We start from the raw sequence: 24609 nt of genomic DNA, 5'->3' as shown, positions 1-24609 counted from the left end.
GAGCGGCTCTCTGGGGTCTCTTTTATGAGGGCGCTAACCCCGCTCCTGAGGGGCCCACCCTCCTGACTTAGTCACTTTCTAAAGGCTCCGTCTCCAGATACCACCATATTGGAGATGAGGTTTCAACATATGGACCTTTTTGGGGCGGGGGAGGGACAAACATTCAGACCGTGGCACCATTGTCAGAACTTTTCCTCATCACAAACGGAAACTCCGCACCCGTTAAATTATAGCTCTCCGTCATCCCCAGCCCCAGACGCTATTGGCCTCTATTCTGCCTTCTGTCTCTGTGCGTTTGACTGCTCGAATGTAAGTAGAATCATTCGACATTTGCCCTTTTGTGTCTGGACTAGGTCACTTAGCATGATGTCTTTGAGGTTTATTCATGTTGAATCATGTATCAGAATTTTATTCCTTTTCAAGACTGAATAATATTCCATTGTGTATATATACACACCACATCCTATTTATCCATTTATCTGCTGGTGGACATTTGGGTTATTTCTGCATTTTGGCTATTGGAATACGAACATTAGCGTATGAGTGTCTATTTCAACCTCTGCTTTCGATTTCTTTGGTCATATACACCTAACAGTGGAACTTCTGGATCATATTGTGATTCTGTGTTTAACTTTTCGAGGATCCGCCCAACTGTTCTCCATAGCAGCTACACTGTTTTACATTTCCACCAGCAATGTATAGTGGTTCCAATTTCTCTATATTCTCACCAACACTTGTTATTTTCTGGTTTGATTGTTTGTTTCTGTTTTTGAAACAGGGTCTTGCTCTGTTGCCCAAGCTGGAGTGCAGTGGCACCATCATAGCTCACTGCAGCCTAAAACTCCCGGGCTCGAGTGATCCTCATGCCTTGAACAATTTTTAAAATTTTTTGTAGAGATGGGATCTCACTATGTTGCCCAGGCTGGTCTTGAACTCCTAGCCTCCAGCAATCCTCCTGCCTCGGCTTCCCAAAGTGCTAGGCGTGAACCACCATGCCCAGCTCTTATTTTTTGTTTTCTTAAAAAAAAAAAAAAAAAAAAAAAGTAACAGCTATTCTAATGAGTGTGAAGTGGTATCTCATTGTGTTTTATTTGCATTCTGTTGTTGCTGTTGAACTTCCCATCCCTCCTGGACCAATGTGTGATTCCACTGCCATTAGTTCCACAGTTCAGCACAATCTGTGACTCATGCGGGCTGGAAAACATCCAAAATGGTCAATTTCCTGTTCAGTGAAACGAGTTCATTGATCACACACTTGGATGTGAATAGAATGCCAAATAGTTATAGAAATTTCTAATTGCTCATTTTCCATTCTGCATTTATTTCATCGTGGCCCAGAACCAACCCCCCCCCCCCCGGCAGTGTGCAGACCACAGTTCACCATTGCGTTCTGCTGTCCTGCACACGCCAAATGTGTGCATGTTGTTTAATGGGGTACGATAGGTGGGTTAAGCCGTTCTATTTTAACATAAATGAAGGCTATTTTTCATTCACTCCCCAAAACGCAATTGGTGGATTATTTTGGGAAACGATCTGGCAATAGAACGTAATACTGCTGATGCTGGGTTTTAGGTTAGTTCTAGTAGTCTGGGGGATGGTTCAGGAATTTTCTGGAGGAATGGACTCCTTGGAGTCTGGCCGGTTCTCCCGACAGCACACTGTGGCACTGACCCTCCAGTGAGCTTCAGTCTCAGGTTCTCCAGAGGCCGAGCGGCTGCTGCCTGGGTGACCTCGCGTCTGGGATCCAGAGAGAGGTAAAGTCAGGGTGCTGGAGCCAGTGCAGCCTCTGGGGCTGAACACCCTGTTTCCCTGACCATCAGGGGGAAAGAGGACCCGGGCTCCAGCGGCTACACTGGCAAGGAATCCTGCTAATCTGCACTCCTGAATTGAACAAACGCACCCACCCATTTTTGGCACAGCTGGAAGCCACAGCCCCTGACACACCCACAGAGACCCCCGACCACATGGCAGGGACAGACCAGGCTCCTCCACCGACAGGAAACTGAGCTGGCTGAGCCAGGCGAGTACCGCTCCTGCTCCCAAACCAACCCGGGGGGCGAGGAGTGAGAGGCCAGAGCGTCATCCTCGTCATCCTCGCTGAGGTCGCTCTGTGGGGACACACGGCTGATTCCGCTTCAAGGACAGACGGGCGACGGTTGGGTTGGCGCCAGGGTCGCTTTCCCGGGCGAGCCCCCCTGTGCGGTCCCTTCCCCCAGTCCTTGCCCCTCGCAGAACGACAGACCAGGGGGACGTTGAAGCTACGGGCACCGGCGGGACTGGGTCACGAAAGACATACAGCGCCGAGGAGAGGAAGTGACCGAGAGAGGGCGGGTCTGCAGATGCGAGAGCAGGTGCTGATGGAGAAAGGGGTGAGGGACCCGGGAGAGGGGCTGAGGCCACGGAGCGGGAGTGTTTGCTCGTCACGCACCAGACACTGAATGGGCCACGTCTAGGCTGAGAGCGAGCACAGGGCGCAGGTCTGGGCAGGTGCGCACCGCCGGCAGCCGCGCGGGACCGGGCGCGTGGGGCTGTGGTCGCGGGTGGTGCGCAGGGTCCTAGGGGCCTTGTCAGCCCACCGTAAGGACATGGCTTTTGGAAGGGAAAACTAAAGCAAAGACGGATTGGGTTGTTCAACCAGGAGGCGGCAGGGCGGGAATCCTTGCTACGATGTTGCGGCGTTTGACGCTGGGCAGACCGCACGGGGCTCCCCGAGGCAGGGTGGTCGTCGGGCTCCCGGTCCCCGCCCCCCACCATGCGCTTTTGCTCCTGTCCAGGCACAAGGAGCTCCCCCTCCTCTGACCATCCCTTAACTGTCGGAGTTCCGGATGGTTCTGTCTCAGCCTCTTGTGCTCGGTCTGGACTCTCCTGGGGACCCGGCTTCCCTCTGCCTCTCGCTCGCCGTGCTGGCGACCCCCAAACTGCGCATTCTGGGGGCCTAGTTCTCAGCTCCAGGCCCAAATGTAAGTTCCCCGTGAGCTGTGGCTCCCTGAATACAGACCGTTCCAAATTTGATTTATTTCCCTTTCTCACCAATCTCCTCTTCCTCCTGCCCCTCAGGGCGATGTCGGTGGCGGAAAACTTTGGCATTACCTGGAGCCCCTCCTTCCCCTCATCCTGTACCCCCAAACCCACTCACCTGCCAAGGCAGAGAGGGGTCCTCACATCCTCCGCTCTGGGCTCGCTCTCCCCGAGATCTTGCAACAGCCTCTTACACGGACCGTCCTGCACCCAGCGGAGGACCCTCCTCTCCTGCTGCGCTCCACGTCCCCCCTAAGGAGGGACAGGACTCCAGGGCTCCTCTGTCCCCACCGTCTAGAGAACATTCCAGGCCTTTAGTGGGGTACTCACCTTCCTCAGTCTACCTTTCCTGGCTTTCTTCCCCCCCAACCTTCTGTTCTCACTTCCCGTCCGTGAAATGTTTTCTTCTGCTCCAAGCTGCCACCTTCTGGGTCAAACCTGCCCAGAACTTTCCCGGGCAGAATGAGCTGCTCTTGCCACTTGGTGGAAGGGCTGGCGTCCTCATTCAGTGCTCCTGGCAAATGAAACAGCGTTGAAAGTCTGGCGAGTGCTCACTGCCGCTGGCCCCCGGCCAGGCCCCGGGGCTGGGTCCTGCCCACGCCGGCATGGCAGCGGCTGCGAACTCACGGCAGGTCCAGGAAATCCCCAAATTCTATTAATTACGGGGCAAGTTCCTGGAGATGTTTGGGTAACGTATTCCTTAAGTTCTGCGTTTCTTAATTGCACTTCTGTTAAAGGCAGTTAGCTTCAACGGTAGGAAAACCTAACAAAAACCGTGTTTTTTAAAAAAGACTCATAGGTAGAATAGAAAAGTATCATCAGTGTTAGTTATCGATTTTCTAACAAGATCTGAGTCTTCGATGATAAACTTGAAGATCTTTCTGAGATATTCTAATCCTTAGTAAGATTTTTAAAGCAAATATTTTGTATAGAAAATGTATTAAAACAATAAATTCACCAGAGGTAATCCCAATTTACATTTTGATATTTTCCACCTCATCTTTTTATTTATAGAAACTGAAAATTGTATGGATTTATATATACGTGTATATAAATATTGCATATATAAATGTATATATTGCATTTTAAATCCCCGGCAGTAGAGGTGCCTGGATTCATTTGAAACCCGAATGAGCATCACCTTCGTTTTCTGTGAGCTGCAGCTGCACGGTCAGGCTGGTCTTCCCTGCGGGGTAACAGAAATGATGTCAGGGAGGCCGGGCACAGAAGAGAGCTTCCCATCCCTGTCTGGTTCCCACAGAGACCCAGCTAATGCTGCTGCTGTCCCAGAGCCGGAGAGCCGCTTGCTCTCTGCGGTGGGTCGAGGAAAGGGAGAGACCCCCCTGCACGTGGGCCCGACAGCGGGAGAAGGGAACGGCGGCGAGATCCTCGCTCGCCTTCTTAGGAAAGGAGGGCGAGAGGCCTGGATGAGGCAGGGGTGCGTCTCAGGGCTGCTGTGGCCTGAGGAAGCCTCTTCTGTGGCCCGACGCTGCCGGGATCCTCGATCTGACTGCAGCCCAGAGGCACACCTGGCCTTTTCCCACAAGTAGCCTTTTCTGGCCTGAACCGGGAGCCACCGTGCATGGATTTATTTCTATAGGATAGTGACAAATGGTGACTTTAAGCAGCTACCTTACAAATGAACTCTTGGTACATAGCCTGCTCTAAGTCTGAGGCTGCCTGGATAAAAGTGCCAAGTTGGTGGTTAATAACAACTAAATAGCAATAGCAGTAACTACCTTTTTTTTTAAACCATCTCCCATGTAACTTGCAAAGGCTATATGTACACATTGCGCCTGTTTTTCGTGAGTGGTTAAACTGTTCTTCATCAGCCCACTTCCCATGGTTCTTTCTTGACCTGAGTGAACAAAAATGTCATAATAATATATCACCATTTAATTTTTTGTTTTTTGAGACAGAGTTTTGCTCTGTCACCTGGGCTAGAGTGCTATGGCATCAGCCTAGCTCACAGCAACCTCAAACTCCTGGGCTCAAGCAATCCTCCTGCCTCAGCCTCCCGAGTAGCTGGGACTACAGGCATGTGCCACCACACCCAGCTAATTTTTCTGTTTTCAGTAGAGACAGGGTCTCACTCTTGCTCAGGCTGGTCTTCAACTCCTGAACCCGAACGATCCTCCTGCCTCGGCCTCCCACAGTGCTAGGATTACAGACGCGAGCCACCGCGCCTGGCCTAATATGTGACCATTTAATGAGTGTCCAGAAGGTGCCAGGCGCTAGGCTGTGTTTCTCTAACTCTGATATCCCTACGAGGCTGATAGCATCTCTTGCATTACAGATTAGAAGTTCGAGGATCAGAAAGGTCAGGAACTATGCCCAAGGATGCACAGCTAATAAGTGCATGAGGCTGGGACTCCAAGTGAAATCTCTGACTCCGAAGCTGTTATGCCGTGTTCCTTGATACGTTCATTCTTCTCTCGTTCCCGCTGTCTAATTTGATGTCAGCCCTCTTTTTATGTGTATCTCGAACAAATCCAGGTGTTTGATGGATTGTGAAGACTAAAGAATTTTGTTCGATTCATTGTTATAGGTACCTAGCACATCGCATTTAATTTGCTTAAATGTTGAGTGAGGACCTGCTATGGTCTGCTACACTCTGGGGGCAGAGACCGCCCCGGGCCAGTCCCTCCTCCTGCCTTTGGAGCGAGAAGGAAAAGGAGTGAGGTGCAAGGACTTCCTCAGAGTGAGAGGTCCAGGAGGGCGGCAAGCTCCTGCTCAGCTGCAGCCCCTGGGGCATGTTTTTACACACGGGGCAGCCCACAGGTGCAAGAAACAGGAACCCCTGGGCCACGAACAGGATGCATGAGAGTTACGTAAACAGTGGTATAAACCCACACGTGAAAATTAGTCCCGTGCAAAATAGACTCTTTCAGGAGCTGGACGTGACGCCTTTCCGTTGAGTAGAGACTCACGTTCCAGCACTTCCCTGTTAGCCAAAAACCGTAACTTTCCATCAGCAGCACCTGAGCACGTACCTCGGTGCCTTTGCACCGGCTGTCTCAGAGGTGACAACCGTTTTTCCTTGAACTTCGTGGAATTGATTTTTCCGGGGAAGTCACAGCTCTACCTAGTTGAATATATTTTTATAAATGTCAGAACTTTTCTCATGGCTTTTTGGGGAAAATTTTGAACGTACAGAAAAGTTGAAAGAACGGTACAGCGAGTCACAGAACACCCTTTACCCAGAGCAGAATCAGCCGACTGCGGACGCAGCCTGTGGCCGGGCCACCGAGTGCTTGTGTGTGTGCGTGACGTTTATCGGGACGCAGACACACACGTCCGTGTACGTGTGCTCTGCTTACAACGGTGTTGAGTTATTTTAGCAGAGACCACTCTGTGGCCCACAAAGCCTGAAATAGTCATTACCTGACCTTTTACCGAAAAGGTTTGCTGAGCCCTGATCTAGATCCACCACTTGGGAGTATTTTGCCGTGTCTGCTTAATCTCTGCACGGACCGGCAGTCAGGCTCGCAGTCCCTCCCTCCCTCCCTCCCCGCACACGTGTGAACATACATATGCACACACACATGCTTTCTCTGAGCCATTTGAAAGTTATATCCCCTGCTGTATAATTCACCCCTAAATAATACAAATGTATGCTCAAAAATAAATGCATTCTCTCATGTAAATGCAATATCGGCATCACACCTAAGGAAATTAACATTTATTCAACAATATCATCCAATGCACGGCCCATATTTAAATTTGACTTTTACAGCCTTCTTTATTTTGTCTTTTTGGATCTAGGGTCCAATCAAAGAGCATACATTGCATTTGATCATCATGTCTCTTTAATCGCCAGTTTTTGGTTTTTTTTTTTTCATCACATGGACTTTTTTGAAGAGTCCCTTAAAAACTTCTTGTAAAGACCACTTAGTCTTATGGGCTTGTTAGCTCTGTGCTAATAAGAGCTAAATATAATAGTCATTGTAGTAAAGCAAAGTCTTCTACTTTTTCTCCCTTGGAGCTGAGACACTGTTACACTGTCTGGCTTCCAAAGTTAACATACTAAGATGTGGGTTTTGCTTAAAATTGTAAATGTGGAAAAATCGCAGTGTGAAGAGCAAGGCAGATGAGAATGTACAGGCTGCATTTTATGTGATGAAAGGCACAGTCCTCGCTTGCCTGGGGCCGCCCTTGCTAGCTCTTGGCGGGTGGCTCTTCCTTCTGGCTGTGCTCCCGGCGGGGCTGGCCCCCCTCCAGCATCCTTAGGGTGCAGCGAGGAGCTGGAAACAGACCTGCAGTTATTTAAATCTTCCAGCCCAGATTGTCTGGGCCGGCTAACGGCACAAAGCCTTTGTGTGTGCAGGCGTGTGCTGAACGTGGTGTGGCATGTGCGGGTGGTGTGTGCGCTTCGGGGATGTGAGCACGGGAAGAGAAGATTCTTGAGAGTCTGGGCTGCCACGGTCCGGCACCTCTGAGGGACTGTGTGTGGGTCACAGGTCTTGCCCTTTATTGTGGTCCCGAATGATTCCTAGAGAGCACCACCCCCTCCTGTGCTTTCCTCCGGGCGAGAAACACGCGGAGCTGACAGGCTACTCAACAAGAGACTCTCAGAGGGGTGAAGACCCACCTGGACAGCTGCGCTGGTCCCTCTCTTGGGTTCGGGGCTGCCTCATCGAGTAGTTGAAGGGTTTATTCACCGTCCCTCAAATGCGGAATGTCAAGTGACGCAGGCAAGTGAGGGCACAGCTTGGTGTCCTCACAATTGTTCAAGGGCTGGAGCCAGCGGTGACTTTGAGGTCTCAGAGCCGAGGACCGGGGTGCAGGGGTGTGTGTGTTCGGGTGCGGGGAGGCAGAGAGCATGGTGGGAATCACAGAGAAAGAGAGAAGACAGGATGAACAAAAGAATTAGAAGTGGAATTTCAGAAAGACAGTAACAATCGGGCACCTGGAAACATGGCGTGTGGGGAAAGGAATCGTCACTTTTTAGACTTTGATTTTTCCACATCTGGGGAAACTTCATTTCCTTCTGCTGTGCGGAGTTGGAACTGGGCGGCAGCCTCCGTAGCTGGGTGGCTGGGTTGGTACATAAGCTCCTTGTGCCTCAGTTGCTGACCTGGGAAACGGACACAGCAGCGCCTGCTGCCTGCAGCTGCCGTGAGATGAGAAGAGACAGTCTGTGTACGTGTTAGCGTAGACCAGGTGCATGGCAGAGGCTCGATGAATACCAGCTACAGATGTTTAGTTTATACGATAAAACGCCTCACGTAATTCATCGTCATGGTCTTCTGATACCTAAAACCTTCACTGATCTTTAACCTCCTTTCTCGACTTAAGAATAGTAATTTAAAAAAAAAGAAAAAACTTTTTAAAAAGAAATCACTATTAAGCTTTGATTCTCATATTGGCAAAATATTTTTCCAGTTTTCAGCAGTACTCTCTTGTAGCAATTTTATCTCAATATGTGCTTACAAATATGCTGATAATAATAAATAAGGCGGCTTTTATGCCCTTTCCCCCTCATTTCTCTAACAACCATGTGTATGTCACGCACCGAATGATCACCCGCGTGTTACGGCTGCTGCCTCCGTGGGGAGCAGGCACCGCCGGGCTCGGGGAGAGGGGCTCCTGCTTTGCTCTCTGGGAGGCAGCGGGGCTCAGTCCGGGGCCTGAGAAGTTCATAAAAGACAAGTTTGGTGACACTGGGGGCAGAGCTGGGGACAGGTGAGGCTGGCATGGTTGACACAGCTAAGTCCAGTGATGGACGGATGTGTTCATGTGATAATAAAATTAGCTGGAAGAAGGATTTCAAATGAATCTAAAACAATTTATTTCAAATAAATGAACTATTGGGACAAAGTAAGGTTTTTTTTTTTTTTAAGGAAAGAGGTTGTATTTAAATTTAGTAACAGGGCAATCAATGTCCAAGTCAGAAATCTGGGTCCTTTAAACAGGACTCGATATCACTCCCTTTTTCTTTCCTTGCTTCCTCTTTCTGTTCTGCTAACGGCAAAGTTAATCAATGACAAATACGTTGCCAAGAGTGAGGAAGACTGTGAAACTGAGGGCCGGGAGGGAACCTAGAACGTAAAAGTGTGGAAAGGCACGAAGGAGAGGCTGGTGAGGGGACGGGTGACTTCAGGCGTGGCGTGACCAGCTCACTGCCAGCCGGCGAGAGGCCTCGTGGCCGGCGGGAGTTCGGACTTCACCATCTTGTAGAAGTTCCCAGTTCAGTCAGGCCCAATCCGATCATCTTCCTTTTGATTGATCCACAGCCAACCAGTTAGTGACGTAACCACAGAGTGACATCTCGTCATATTCACAGATCTCACAGGCACTCAGTGGCGGGAAATTGTCTACTCAGAGGGCAGGATTCTTGGGGGCATCTTAGGATCCTGCCCCCACACTGAGTGACTGGGAAACACCATCTTTACTGTGCGCTTTGCTGAGTTGCACTTGGGCAAACGTCTGATGCAGAAATCACTGTCATGATTTTTGCAGCCTCCTTCTCATAGAAGACGGACTCACGTCAACCTTGGTCCTGGAGCCGACATTCCCCGTCCTGTAGTTTTCATTCCCTGGTGGGGTCAGCAGCACCTTTAGAAGTCTTTCAGGGAGAGGACTATGAGAGACTCATAACTGATAAACGTCTCAGCTGCCACCCTGGAGTTCCAGAAGGATGACCCCCCCATTTGCAATCCTTTTCACAACCATTTGTTTATTCTTAGTGACTCAGCAGATGACAACCAGAACCCTCTTTGACCGTCGGTTGTGCCTACACAGTTCAAAGTGAGCCTGTACCCGCTGGAGAAGGCTTCACTCTGAGGAGGGCCTTTTGCGTTACTTTCAAAAGCTTTCCCTGCCCCCCTTTTCCCCTTCCCAGTTATGTTAAGATGATTTTTTGCATTTAATTCCGTGTGTAGTCCACAAAAATGTTGTATCAGTCAAAACCTACACAGGATGTGTAAAGGATGTAAAATACATAACGGACATATTGTACAAAATCGATTAATAAGAAAAACTTGCTGAAGATAAGAAAACCTCTTAGGTTATCAAAACTACTTTTTTTAAAAAAAAAAAAAATATCTATTGGAACCAGATTCTAGGTAAGAAGACATGTACAAAGAACTTGGAAGCAATATGGAATAATTGTGTTTTTGAATATTTCCCTAAACAATGCTAAGCTTTCCTTTTCAACGGCATCTTACTTGCAGTTTTATACACATGTGTCGAGCTAAAGGGGAAAATGAATTTGCCACGACTGTGGGTTTGGAAGTTTGGTGTCTGTTTACTCTGGCATTTCCTGGCAAAGTAGGATTTGTTACATAACGAGCCGTGATTTAGACCTGACTCTAACCACCTTGGTGACTGGCATCCCTACAGCAATCTGGTCTATTAAAGGGAGGAGCAGGTTCGTGAAGATGATCTGAAATAACACAGACTTGGGTTTCTTTCTTCCAGGACAACATCATCTTGTTCTTGAGAGGCTGCAAAGAGCTCGGCCTCAAAGAATCTCAACTGTTTGACCCGAGTGACCTCCAGGACTCGTCCAACCGAGCGGCAGTCAAGTAAGTCACTCGTGATGTCTGTTTAGGGGAGACTCCGTTACGGTTCGAGTTGCAGTTTTGCGATGATGTTGTCAGTTCTAAGAGGCAGAGAACTGGGTCTGCCTCATAAAATAACAACGTGAAGGCAAAAACCAAGCTTTCCAAACGACACGCAGTGGCTTTCCCTCTGCACACGCTTTTCGTTCTGATCAGACATCATTTTTTAAGAGTTAGAATTTTGAAGAATGTCGACCAAAGCTTAACAGGGAGGCCAGAGAGAAAGAGGCACAGAAGCTGTGTATGTCAGACAAAACCCTTTTGTTGGCTCCAGTTGGGCAGCTGAACGGGTGCTTGGAAGACAGCTAACTAGGTAAACAGATCTGAACTCTGTTACTCAATGGAGGCACTGGATTATGGAGAAATCTCTTCTTCCTTGGCATTTGTAACTTTTTTCTTCTGTGTGTCAGTGATCAAGTTCTTGACGATGTATCACTGGTCCTCTGGCTGTCGGTTGTTCAGAAATCCACCCAGGGAGCCATGTTTGGGACCAAAGAATTCTTGGAGCAGAACGTCACAGTACAAGAAAAGGCAACGTATACTTTATGTAAAGAAACAGCTTGTGACAGGGTAGTGAGAAGGATCGTCCGTATGGGATGGCAGAGGAGATGATCAGCTCATTGTAGTTCAGAGACTCGTTAGACCCTACAGATTCCATATAGAACATTTTCCACTTCGGTTAAATAATATAATAAGCTTAATTACACAGATAGGGGCTGTGATTGGCAACTTCTCTCCTTTTGGTTACTTTTGGGGCATTTTTATCACAGAAGACTAGAAAAGGGAGAGAAGGCAAAATTCAGAGCTGTTAATTTTATACTATTTGCTGATCTTGATTTAAGAAAAAAAAAAGATGGGGAAAAGTAGGGACAAAGTGGGAACTATGGAATGAAATAAAGTTTTCAGTTTATATTGGATTTTATGATTCGTGACTGGGAATAAGAAAGAGTCAGACGTGATCGATGATCTGAAATTACTTCTCTGTTGCCCATGTGCCATTCTTTAATATTTCTCATGGAAAAAAAATTCGAGTTAAGTGAAAAAATAACAGAATAAAAATTAGGATATTTGGGTATGGAAACCACCATAAACCTCATCCAGGCCACACATGCCCTGTTTACCGCTGAACCTAAATCCAGCCTCTGTCGACCATTGTTCATTGTAGGAAATGGTTGTAGGTTCTGCCCCGTCTCACACGCATGTTTCACCCGGGTGCCAAGTGACCGGAGCCACAGCCACCACCGTGCGCAGGCGTGGGCAATAATTAGCCACACACACTGCTCAGAGGGTGACAGAAAGTTCACTTTGACAGTGTCTGCAACTGCATTCATTTTTTTTTTTTTTTTTGAGACACTTTAAATCAATATGTTATTAAACCAGGAGAATTCTGAGACTGGTTTTAGGAATTCAGAACTCACATCACCTTTATTGCTTATCTACAAAAAACTGGGCATCAGGAAATGGGGGTCTAGTCCCCGGTCTGCCGCTCCCTAGATCTGTGGTCCTGGTTAAATTGCCTTGAGTCAGTAGAGCCCTAAACTGGAGTTGGACAGACTGTTCCCTCAGGTGAAGCTTGCTCAGTGCACACCTGGGAAGACACGACAACCACCTTCTAGAGAAAGGGACTTTAATTAGAAGGTACAGAAAGCAACCTAAAGGGAGAAAGTCATATAGGCAAGTGACACGTGGACATAGTCCCTTCTTAATCCCTTGCCATCTTTTCCTTTCCTGTCCTTTCCACCTTTGCTGCTGCTTTTCTCTGTCCCCATCTCCTCCCTCTGCCTGCTTCTCTGCTTTCTCCCGTCTTTCCATCTGTCTCCTCCTTTGCATTTCTTTTCCACGTTTTCTTCCCTTTTTAATTTTTCCTTCACTTGAACACTCTTCTTTTCTTTAGGCAATACTTTCCCCCCACACTCGTCTGTGACCCTGGCATTTTTCATTCATTCATTCATTGAATAAATGTTCGCTGAGCATCTCCTCTGTGTCACCAGAGGAATGGGACGAACGAGACGGCCAAGGTTCCCTGCCCTGTGCAGTTCACACGCTAGCGTCAAGCAATGAGACGCACATACGTACGAGGAAGGTGATTGCTGCAAGTGACAAGTGCTGAGAAGAAAATAACACAGAGTGATGGGAAAAATGGTGGCCAGGCCAGAGGTGGTCAAGGGTGGCCGTTCTGAGGAGTCGGTATTTCAGGGAAGGGCCGGGGTCCGAGACGAGAGGCCTGACCGTGGGGCATTCAGGGCAGAGGAAGAGCAGGTCCAAAGGCAGGTGACGAGGAACCAGCTTCGTGTTTAAAAGAAAAAGAAAAGTAACTGCGGAGGGTGTGGCTGGAGGGTGACGTGTAAGGACCAGTGTGGTGGGAGGACTGTCCCCAAGCAGGGTAGGATGCTGCAGCTGGAATCAGAATGGAGAAAAATTGTTTCCCTGTATGAACAGTTAGAAGAACATAAAGAATTTTGTCTTAAAACTATGCCATAAGTTCATTTACGGTACTTAGGAAGTTGTTTCTAGCTTTAATGAGGAGTGTGGGATAAACTCTGCTTCACAACGTTTTGGTGAGTGATGCTGGTTTAATTCCGCACCGTGTGGGGAACGTTGGTGACACGTGCGCATTCTGTGAGCTCAGGTGGGTGAAGCAGAACGGCTGCGCTTCCCTGGGTCCCTCCCGAGAGCCGGCGGGACGTCAGACGGGACATGAGTCGGGCAGAGCAGCCCCCGTCCCCGTCAATAGCGTGAGCGGTGAGGGGCAGGGGCAGATCCCGCACGCAAATTTGGCTGCTTTTCTAAAATTGTCTTTTTAAAAAATACTTTCTAGTTTAGCTTTCATTGTAGGCAATTTTTCTTTTTCTTTTTCTTTTCTTTCTTTCTTTTCTTTTTTTTTTTCTTTGAGAAGTAACTTGAGTAGACCAAAAAAAGAAAAAAGAGGAGACGCCTGCAAGTGATTACGGCACGTGTAATTTAGTGACCTCCTCCTGGACCGGGTGGACCCTGACGGGAGACGAGGGCCCCTCCGGGGGGCACAGGGCGGCGTTCCGGGCGTCGGAGCCGCTGGGGAAGCGCGGGAGGCTTTGGGATGCTCCTGAGTGTGTCTGCAAAACTTTGGAAGTGTTTTTGCATCATTGGTGGTTATGTGGGAGTCGTTCAACAAACATTTCATGAGCACCGAGCATAACTTTTAGCACCAGCTCACAATTTTCATGGATGAACTTTCATTGTCAATGCAGAGAAAAATTTAATATTCCCTCTTTTTAACTTGTTTCTCATAGAAATTTCAAATCTTTTATAGGGTTTTAAATCTGGGTTCTTTGTTAAATTAAAAAAAATCCTAACAGATATCTAAGCAGGTAATGACATGCCATTTTTTTTCTATTAAAAGCAGAAACATGAAAACATTTTCTTAATCAAATCCAAATCGGACCAGTGCTTCTTTCGATCTAAGTTCCTGTCGATGGGTTTATCTCCATAGCACACTGCATCGTTTTCTGTTCCTTCAGATCTCAATTGACTTAAAATTGTCCACCTACTCATAAACATGTACTTTAGGTCAGAATATGCCGCAATGAAGTAATAAGAGTCTAAATACTTTAAGGAATTCTTGACTGGTTTATACGATAGAATTATATTCCCTCCCCACTCGCTGAACTTACTGTGGAAAAAATAAGCAGATAAATAAATATGTTTATTTGTTGACATGTTAAGGAAACTTTGAAACAACTTTGGAGAAATCTGTATATGTCACTGTAAGGATATTTAGAAGATGCCATCAGATAGCTTTTTTTGTTCATAGGTTTAGAATAAACATTGATGAATATTTGAGAATGCATATGTGTATAGTTGAACATAACATGCATATTTTCTTGCTATGGTTAATTCCTAGTGCTAATTTATGTCCAGAGCAGAAAAGAATAAATATTTGGATAGGATTGCCTTTTCCAGGCATGGATAGACATGTTTCCAGGTCTATTCAATTAAGGAAGCTTTCAGACCTTTGTTAAAAGTGCTTGTATGAAGAAGATCTTGGAAGGGCAGTCGGGTTTCAGTTTGACAGTGGTCCCTAATCAAGGCAGAATCTTCAGTGGTTATACTTTGGGAATTACAAAGATGAATATAAACAGTCCTAGTTTTAAACGAAATTCTTCATTTTCCAGACATCACAAAGCATTCTCCTCTTCACGGTGCCCTGTGGCATTTTAATCCCACCTTGCTTGTCCTTCTACATTTTGCTTTCTGAACAATTTTATTCAGTGCCCAAAATCAATCACAAGCCTTAAAAAACTACTGTATTCTTCTGATTTCATTGTATTTGTTCTCTTCAAGTACATCTTTGAGGTGTGTAAGGAAAGATCACAGGAAGAAACTGCTGTTCTGACAATATTTTCTTTTCCCTTTCCTTAACTAGGAGCCTTGATTATAGCAGGAAGCTGAAAAATGTAAGTGTTTCAACTTCGCTTTCCAAACTTGTATCCTTCTGACTTGGACGGTTCAGTTGTAAAGTTTAACTATGTTCGATGCCTTTCACATGCCTGGCTGGGAAGAGTCCTTCTTAGAAAAAAGTCTATGTGTATCTGATAGAATAATTAATGACTGTGATAAAAATAAAAATGGTAGATTGAAGAAGGGGGGGGATTCTCTTTAATTAGCTAAGCCTTCAACCCAGAAATGAACAAATGAAAGCTTGTGCTCTGTTTGTGATTTGGTTTCTTGCACACAAAATCATTAGTCTCAGCACTAACATGACCCCTTCCCATTGGTGGGCACGGAGGGGTTATTAAATTAAGCAGTTGGGAAAATTATTTTAGGGAAGATCCACAGAACATGAATCATGTTGATTGCTGTGGGCCTGGACATTTTGTATTTTGTTCTCCCATTAATCAATCTTTTGTGTGCTTTTCACTAGCATTTCCCCAAATCAACTTTTTGTGTTAACAGTTAGATCTTATTTTCAAAAGACAAGCACGTGAGTGCTCTTTTATTTTAAATTTAAATTGAGGAACGTGAGAAGTGACCGCCAGTATCTAAAATTTAAAAATTGGCTATGACCTATTTCTTTTTAATTTCCCAGGTGCTATTATGTTTGATTGACATTCTCCTTCTGCTTTTCCTTCCCCTGTAAAACCAGACGTGTGCGCCATTTTTCATCAGACGATTTCAAACAAATCAGAAAACTCTTGATCTGAAATACAGCACAGTCTCTTTCCTTTACCTTTCAAGGTAGCCTCAGACTCTTAGCACACGTTAGGTATTTTATGATCCTAATAAGTGTCGTGACATTTGGAACCATCTGCTCTCTGGAAATTTATTTGTAAGCAATCAGTTAAAAATAAGACGTTGTGGAAGTTTTGAAAGATTCATGAAGCAAGGCTTTCCCCCAGCGGTAGCAAACTGAATGGTACCGTAGCGCCGGTGCTCAGAACTGTGTTTTGGGCCCGTTGCCGGCCGGAATGATGCAGCCCTAGCACGTTGTCCTAAGGGGAAGGAGGTCGAGTAAGTGCTTCCCACGCTGCTTGAAGTGATAAGACAGAATGGGAGAACAAGTAATAGCCTTAAGGCCAGGCATGGTGGCTCACGCCTGTAATCCTAGCACACTGGGAGGCCGAGGTGGGTGGATCGCTCGGGGTCAGGAGTTCGAGACCAGCCTGAGCAAGAGTGAGATCCCGTCTCTACTAAAAATAGAAAGAAATTATCTGGCCAACTAAAATATATATAGAAAAAATTAGCCAGGCATGGTGGCACATTCCTGTAGTCCCAGCTACTGGGGAGGCTGAGACAGGAGGATTGCTTAAGCCCAGGAGTTTGAGGTTGCTGTGAGCTAGGCTGACGCCACGGCACTCACTCTAGCCCGGGCAACAAAGCAAGACTCTGTCTCAAAAAAATAAAATAAAATAAAATAATAGCCTAAGTTTTGACGTAGGCTGCAGGTCCTTATGGTTCAGGTTTAAGGAGCTCGTCTTTAGCCAACCCCTGCTTGGTTTTACGGGAAGTGAAGGTAGAAAGCTCTTGCTTTTGTGGGCGGTTCCTCTGGAAGACAGAACAAAAGTAACACAAGACTGTGGCTTCTAACCACTGAATATTCATAGACATCCTTAAACACCCAAGGTCGTTTAACTGGTAGCAACCTTGTCAAGGCCAAAAATTGCCCGTCTCAGATTCGTAGGAATCTAACGAGACCCCCAAGGCGAGGTATCTGCAGATCACATTCTTGGTTACATTGCTTTCTTCTGACTCCACTTAGATACATTGTGTCGATCCTGTGATGGGAGCTACTCACTCACCTTGATCACTGCTCCTCTGGGGGTTTGGCCGTTGGTCTTAGCAGAACCTCTGTGCCCACAAGTAGAACTTAGGGGCCTTCAAAAGCCCCTCCCTCAAAAGGGGTTGACAGTCATCACTTGTCTGGGTGAAGACTCCAAAGAGTTTCTGAAAACTTTTGCTGCCTGATTGTAAAACCTTCCCTACATGAAAATGATTTTGGAGGAGTTATTTTTCTTTCCTGCCGTCTTAGAGATCAGCTTGTTATCTCAGAGCTCACTTCCTCACAACCTAACTTCTCCTAAAACCGGAGTCTTATTTTAGCTACTGAGTCATGTTTGCGATGACTGATGGGGCATGGGGTTCTTATAAAACGATCTTGCTGTGAATGGCTTCCTCACGGGTGGGGGTTTCTGTAAGTCAGGTCTCTCCGCCGGGCACCCTACTAGTGCAGCATTGTCGATTCCTTAGTTTCGACGTCATCCTTGAGGGAAATTCTCCTGCTCTGTGCCTTGTTTTGTCCCGCAGGTGTTAGTCACCATCTACTGGCTGGGAAAAGCTGTGAATAGCTGCGCGTCCTACAGTGGCACCACGCTGAACCTGAAGGAGTTTGAGGGCCTGTTGGCTCAGATGAGAAAGGTAACTCGGCTTCGCTTCCTTAACCCCAGTGAGGGGGAGACCAGGCAGAGAAGCAGCACGTTTGCTTGTCGTTAAGATGATTAGAGCACCGGCCTGGGGACCAGCACGGGCCAAAGATGTCATGCACCCGAGGAAACGATCCCTTATCTTCCCAATGACATCTTTGCCTCGTGCATGTCACACCTACCTGAACTTCTATACCCTTCAAGAACAGGAGAGCCGAGCTCGATCCAACTTTAATTCCAGAAGAGCAAATTCGATCTGTCAGTAGGTAGCTCTGGGTGCCAAGGAGCTCAGCGCTTGTTTTCCTGGGGGAATAATGCTTGAGTGAAACAATGCAGTATTACACAGAAAGTGACGACGCGCTCTGTGCTGTCGTCCTGAAGGCCATTCTGCCTACCCGTCAGGGCCTCGGTGTGGGTGAGGTGACGTGGGCCCGGCTCTGGCCTTGGCATCTGCCCTGCTCTGGTCAATTGGAACCATTCTCTGTCCCCACTGTATTGGAATGACTTGAAGATTTGGAAAACATTTTCTACATTATTAAAAATTTAACGTGTTTATTCGATTATGGGCACAATTGACCTAAGGTAGAAATCTGTCAAACAAACAGTGGAATGTTTCGTGTGTGGCTGCCCGAGCGTTCCTTTCTAAGGGTCATCAAAATGTGTATCTCATACTAAGCGCTAGCGTGTAGTATCGGGAGTCCGCCCGGCCAGCCTTGGGGACAGGTAAGGCTCATTCGTGGTCAGTATCTATACACTTTGGGTAACGCCCTCATTTGAGCACAAATAATTGAGGCCTTTCCCTTCTGTATTTCTGTAACATGCAAAATAAATGAACTAATGAGACCTCACTGAGAGGCATTCATTGCTTTACGGTTTTTCTTTTAAGATGGAAAGCGAGAATTTGTTCCAACTTTCTAACCACTTATTCTGCTTCCCTTAAATGAAAGCTAATAGTCCTGATAGATCTTCACATTTGCCCAGAGCCAGTTCGGCTCACGAATTTATGGGCAAGCCTTTCGTATTGGTTGTAACACATATAAACAAAGTCCTTTAAGCTAAATTCCTTTAAAAATAAAATAAACACACCCACACAATTAAACACAGTGCATTCTTAGTCTTCGCTCTTATTTGTCCTTTAATTTTTCACCTAACTTTATTCTCGGAGAAACTATAAAGGTAAGTTCTGGTCTGGATTTGAGAAGTCTAAATGTTTATTGCTTTATATTATTAAATTTGAACTTGAATAATAACAGATGGGTCATCTTTCTGAAACTCTTTAACAGTTCTACCTCACAGTTCCCGGCTGGATTCTGGCGGAATCTGATTCATTCTCATTACTGACATTTCTTACCACTAATCTCGCTCCTCTATACTCCGAACAGTTTCTTCAGCTCTCATAGCTTCCTTTTCTAGGGAGATAGTTACTTCAGCTGCCTTGAAATGACCTGTTATGAGTAGCTGTTGCCCTATTTAAGGGATGTCGGTAACATCACGCGACATAAAGCGGGTAGTTAGTATCCCTGGCAAAGCATGGCTTAGCTAAAACGGCCAGCGATGATATTCCCATGTCTCTATCTAGAGCGTAAATGACCTGAACTTCGCTGGTTGATCTCAGCCCCTGGAAATATTACTATAATACATTTTATCAGTTAAAATTGGGTTCAGCTGGGAAATGCAAAAAAACTCAAAATAACAGCTAAAGGAAGGTAGGATTTTATTTCTAACTCACACAAATGAGGTCTGGACGCGAGCAGTCCAGGGCTGGTGTGGGGCTTCCAGGTGTGTTCCGTGAAAGCCGCCCAAGCTCCTTTTGGCTTTTCGTGCCAGCATCCTCACCCCACGGCTTCCACCTGCCGGCCCAAAGTGGCTGCTCAGGCCTTGGCCATCACGTCCACGTCCCAGCCAAGGGAAACAGGAATGGGGGAAAGAGGGGCCTGTTGCCTTCCCTTCAGACACACTTCTGGGAAGTTAAACTCCGCACCGCTCCTTCCATCTTACTGACTTGAACTTGGCCACGCACGCCTACCTCGCGGCAAGGAAAGGCTTGGGAAAAGTAGACTTTATTTCAGCTTAAACGTTTAAGTATTTTTACAAGAGAGAACAGATATTGAGGGACCACTGTAATCTCTTCTGCACATGCACAGGCTGAAAATAAATGCGAAATTAAATTTTTTTCTTTCACAAAAGAGACTAGCCAGAAAGTTTTATATCCATTTCTCCCGTGGGAGAAATGTGCATTGCAATGGCTGAGCGGGTGCAGCCTGTGAGGTTCTGTGATCCAGGAGGCGCACGCAGAGCCCGTGGCGCAGACGCTCTGCCTGCACCAAGCAGGTGTTCACCGATTGCTGTTGTAGACAGAAAAGGGTCCCTGAGAGCATGGTGACAGTGGCCTTTCACTGAGACTGGGTGTGGCACTTGGGCTGAACTAAGGGGCTTTACTGCAAGAATACTGAGGTCGAAGGTGAGCAGTGGGGGCTGGGTGGTCCTAGAGGCCTCAGGGGCTGGACCTAGAGAGTCAGCAGTCTGGCTCTTCCTCTCTGTATCTTTCTCTCTTCTCTTCTTGCCTCTCCTTGTATTTGTTTACTCCTCCTGTGGGTAGTTTGTTTACTCCCACCCCTCACGACAGGGAACCTGGCCCATATCGTCCCTGTGGATTGCCAGCTCCTGCCTCCGTGCCCAGAAACGCAGGGACTTCTTCCCCCGGCCCCAGGTGTAAGATTCCCGGGAATGTCCCCTGGCCCAGCGCGGGGTCGGTTCCTGAACCAGTCGCTGGGTCGGGGCAAGGGATGCCACGATTGGCGTGACCCAGTCCTGTCTCGGGGACGAGGGGTGTTGCTGGAAGGAAGGGGTGAGCGGGAGGGGCAGACGGGCAAACAAACCCAAGACCTCGCCCAAAACAGCCACTGCCGCCTACTTCCATTCCCTCAGCCCATCTTGTTTTTTCCTCATGACACTTATCACTCAACTGTGTTTTCCTGTTTAGTTTCTGTCTTCCCTGCCAGACCACCAGGCCCGTAAGGACAAGGTATGGGCTGATTTTGTACAGTGTCGGGTCTCCCGGACTGGGACAGTTCCCGGCACAGGGAAGATGCTCGGTCGATACTGGGGGACCGAATGGTTTCCGCGCTGAGTGTGGTGCGTGGAGAGGGGCTGATGAGGCTGGAAGAGACGGACCTGACACTCCAGAGTAGGACTAGCTGGCTCCCAGATCACAGAGGGAGCAGAAAACACCGAGTGGTCAAACAGAGACAGCTGGGGTTTCTCAGACCTCCTAAGTCACCCAAGCCTCGCTGTTCTCAGTATCTGACGAAGGGGGAGAAGGGGACAGGTGAGTAAAATAATGAAGAAATGGCGTGGAAGCCAGCAGTTTCCACCTCCCTCATTAACACGCTCTTACCAGAACAACGAGGTAGCAGTTAGCACAGGGGGCTGGCCCGAGTGTCACCTCGAGTCCCAGGGGTGTCGCCTCACGTCCCAGGGGTGCCCTCTCTGTCGGGGACAAAGCCCCTGGCCTCCTGGATGTGCAGCAGAGATAACATGATTAGACCCCCGGAGGGGAGAATCCAGACTGTGCTGGCATTTCGTGTTGGTTTATGTCTTCTGCTCACCCCCATTTTGGGTGACCGAGAATCCAAGTGTGGGGACTAGATGGAAACCAAAACTGTAGTCTGTCCGCCCGATGTCCACATGTTTATTTCTGGCTGGAAAACCAGCCTCTTACTTCACCCTGAGCTTCCTAGGGGACTGGCTTGGCCGAGGACGGCCACGGTGGCCTGGTTTCCACTTTTCAAACTGGCCCTGCCATTCAGCTCCCCGCTCTTGTGCCCGATCCAAGGTCTTATTCTTGGCTGTCTACGCGGCCACGGACATAATGGCCCTTCTGTTTTTCTTTCCCAGAACTCGCTGTGAGAAAGCCGCCGAAGCTCTAAGAGGCATGTTGACTTTCTCTTTTTCCTTTCTCTTCTCCTGTGGTTTGCAGGGTGGGGGTGGGCGAGACATTCGGGCCTTGGGGTGGGGGGGAGGTTTCTGATATTATTTTCTTGAACATCCAGTTTTTTAATGCTGTGCCAAGCAGCTTGTGGTTGCGTCATTTCCAGATGTGACCAGTGGCCCAGATCCCCGAGGGGCTGGTGGGAAATTGAACCCGAGGAATCAGGAGAGGGGTATAAACGAAGAAAGAGATAGAGGATTATCGGTGTGTGTGTAAAATTGCGTCCTTCACCACATTTATAACTGTTGTATGATTTATGTATATATAAACACACACACATAGAAATTTACCTATAAGTGAATACATGTTAGTAATGATAACCACAGCTGATACTTTAGAGTATTTATTGTGCACTAGACACTTTTCTGAATGCTTTCCGTGTATTAACACCTTTAACCCTCCCAGCAGCTCTGTGAGACAGGTGTTATTTTTAGCCCCATTTTACTGATGAGGAAACTGAGGTCTGGCAAGATGAAATAACTTGCCTACGGTCACACAGCTGGCCAGGAGCGGTTTCTGAGACTTTAAACGCAGCCAGTCCGGTTTCTGAGACCAATCTGTTAACCGTTACCCCGAACGGCCTCTCTTTTGTGACAGTCACGCGCTGCATGAGGACATTTGGTCAGTGATGGACCACACAGATGACACTGGTCCCATAAGATTAGGATACAGATTGAGTATCCCTAATCCAAAACTCTAAAATCTGAGATGCTTCAGAATTTGGAGATTTTTGAGTGAAGATGTGATGCTCCAAGGGAAATGCTCACTGGAGCATTTTGGATTTTGGATTTTCAGGGTTAGAATGCTCAAGCAATAAGTATAATGCAGATATTCCAAAATCCGAAAAAATCTGAACTCCAAAACAATTCTGGTCCGAAGCATTTGGATTAGGGATACTCAACCTGTATCATATTTCCACTGTGGCTTGTCTGTGTTTGGGTATGTTTAGATACACTGGTACTTACCTTGTGTGACAGTTGCCTACAGTATTCAGCAGGGTACCACACTGGACAGGTGTGTAGCTGAGGAGCAATAGGCTGTACCTTCTAGCCCAGGTGTGTGGTGGGCTGTTCCGTCTAGGTCTGTGTGTGTGCACCCTTCGATGTTCGCACAAGGACAGAATCGCCAAATGATGGATTCCTCAGGACGTGTCCCTGTCACTGAGCAATGCGTGACTGCATTTGTAGTTTGACGATGCTTGGCTAAGGAACACAATCCAGATTAGCATCATCCGTGGAGTAAGAGGTCGTAAATGTCCAGGGCTGGAGGAGAAGATGCTGATGGCGGAGCTGTCACCGCACCAAAGATGATCACATGTTTTCAGGCTCACCGTTTGGGATGTGGATGGAGCCCTGTGTTGCAACTCCAGCTTTGCCACTTACTGTGTGACCTCTGTCAGGTTACTCAACCTCTCGGAATCTTATTTTTCTCTTCTGTAAAACAGGGATAATGCTAACCACATTGTGAGGCTGGGAGGCTGTAAGGATTGAATAACACACAAAAAGTGTCACATGTAGCCCCAGACACATCGTAAGTGTTCGATAAAAGTGACCTTTGTGTTGTAGCCATTTGGCCTATTCTCAGTGGATACATAATCCACGATAATCGCTTGTATTTCCAAAACAATTAAATAGGAAACCGTATCCAATTTAGGTCTGTAATTTTCGGCGAGTCATGAATTCTTCCTTTTCCAGCTGGTCAGGGCTGGCTTTTCTTCAAGTCCTCTTTAACTTTTGACCCACAAGTGAGCTGCCTTAATTTCCATAACTGGAATTTCTGGCCCCCTCCGGAGGGTCACTGACCCAGGCCATCTGAGGACCTATTATTCTTCAGGGGCGTTAATCAGGCCTCAGGGAGGGGGGCCCCTCAGCCCTGCCCTTGTCCTTTTGCCCCCTCCTGCAAAACCTGCGTCTGTGAATTACAGCCACCGAGTCCCCACCGAGCCCCCGTGTGGCGTGTGGCGGAGGCTCCGGGTATAACTGATAGGAGCCGCCAGCAGAGGCACTTCCCGCAAAGGCGCTGGGCGCCGCGGGCATCGCAGACGGTTTAGAGCAGTTCCCAGAACTCCGAACCTGGAGAGATTTACTGAATCTTCCTTTCTGTTGGGGATGCGGAGGGGGCTTTGATGCCCATGCTGGGACATCCGCGGTGTGGCGTGCCAGTCTTCGCAGACGAGCACATGCCCTGCTGCCAGGGGTGCCCACGGTCCTGACTTTAAGGGACAGTCTGGGGGATATTAAGTTGAGGTTTATCTTTGAGTGACCGGAGTTATTTTTGTCTTCGTCAGCCTGGGCTGTTGTAATTGATGCTGAGACGCGGGCGGGAACAAGGCTTTTATTATGCTGCGAGGGCGAGGATGGCGTGGACTGACCTTTCTTCTGCTGGAGTTCCAGTGTTTTAGTATGTGCTGCTTGTGCTGGAAAGAATTTATAATCGCAGGCTGTCAAAGGCGGCCATTGTTCTCCTGCTCCGAACATGTGGGTCGGCCACTAGTGCTCCGGCCCCCCAGCGCCAGGAGCTGGCCGAGACGGGAGCATGCCTGGATTCTTCTGAGGCATCAGGAAAGGCATTTTGCATAGTTTTCATTGCCTTTTTTTTTTTTTAACGTTGTGCCTCGGAAAGACAGCTCTCTTTCAGAGCAGGAACCTCCCTTCAGGGTAGCGGGAGATGAACGCAGGCTGGTCCAGGATTTCACGGCGCTGAGTCCGCGGCAGAGACCCATGCTGCCCGCGTCTGCCAGGCAGCGCAGGCGGGGGCAGTCGCTCAGCTCGGCTGGGGACTCCTCCCCAGGACAGACATGCGGTCATGGAGCCCGAGAGACAGTTCAAGGTTAAGGCTTTGGTTTGACTTTTCTGTTTTCATCTATCGTCGTATTCTTGTGAATCCAAACCTTGTGATCCTTTATTCTAATTCCTTTGCTTTTTTTTTTTTTTTTTTTTGCCTTATGGAGTATGAGTTACTTGGGGATTTTTTTTAAATGTTGTGCATGATTTTCTGATAGAGAAAGTTGCAGCAGAGCAGGGTTGAGGAACAGAATGATGACTTACTTGTAGGTGATCCTGTAACTGGTCGCCCCAGCCTTTCCACGCTGATGTGACAGGCGGGATTCCCCGGAGACCATCAGAGACCGATTTCCCTG

At 47.6% G+C, this 24609-nt stretch overlaps 1 protein-coding gene across 9 annotated transcripts in view; it reads left to right on the top strand.

Annotated features, from left to right (window-relative positions):
* LIMCH1 (LIM and calponin homology domains 1) overlaps positions 1–24609 on the top strand; it is a 263196-nt gene that overhangs the window by 163956 nt on the left and 74631 nt on the right. For 5 of the 9 annotated variants that reach the window (XM_069458302.1, XM_069458299.1, XM_069458301.1 and 2 more), the window contains exon 1: positions 24276–24299. In XM_069458302.1, the coding sequence (XP_069314403.1) occupies positions 24276–24299 (24 nt within the window). Of the gene's footprint in view, positions 1–10440; positions 10548–14985; positions 15017–17363; positions 17475–24275; positions 24300–24609 lie in introns of those variants that run through there. The other 4 variants (XM_069458297.1, XM_069458295.1, XM_069458296.1 and 1 more) reach the window with 1 other exon arrangement.

This window comes from Eulemur rufifrons, chromosome 24, assembly GCF_041146395.1.
Source record: "Eulemur rufifrons isolate Redbay chromosome 24, OSU_ERuf_1, whole genome shotgun sequence".
NCBI classification, from domain to species: domain Eukaryota; kingdom Metazoa; phylum Chordata; class Mammalia; order Primates; family Lemuridae; genus Eulemur; species Eulemur rufifrons.
This window is presented reverse-complemented; position numbering and strand designations above follow the sequence as displayed.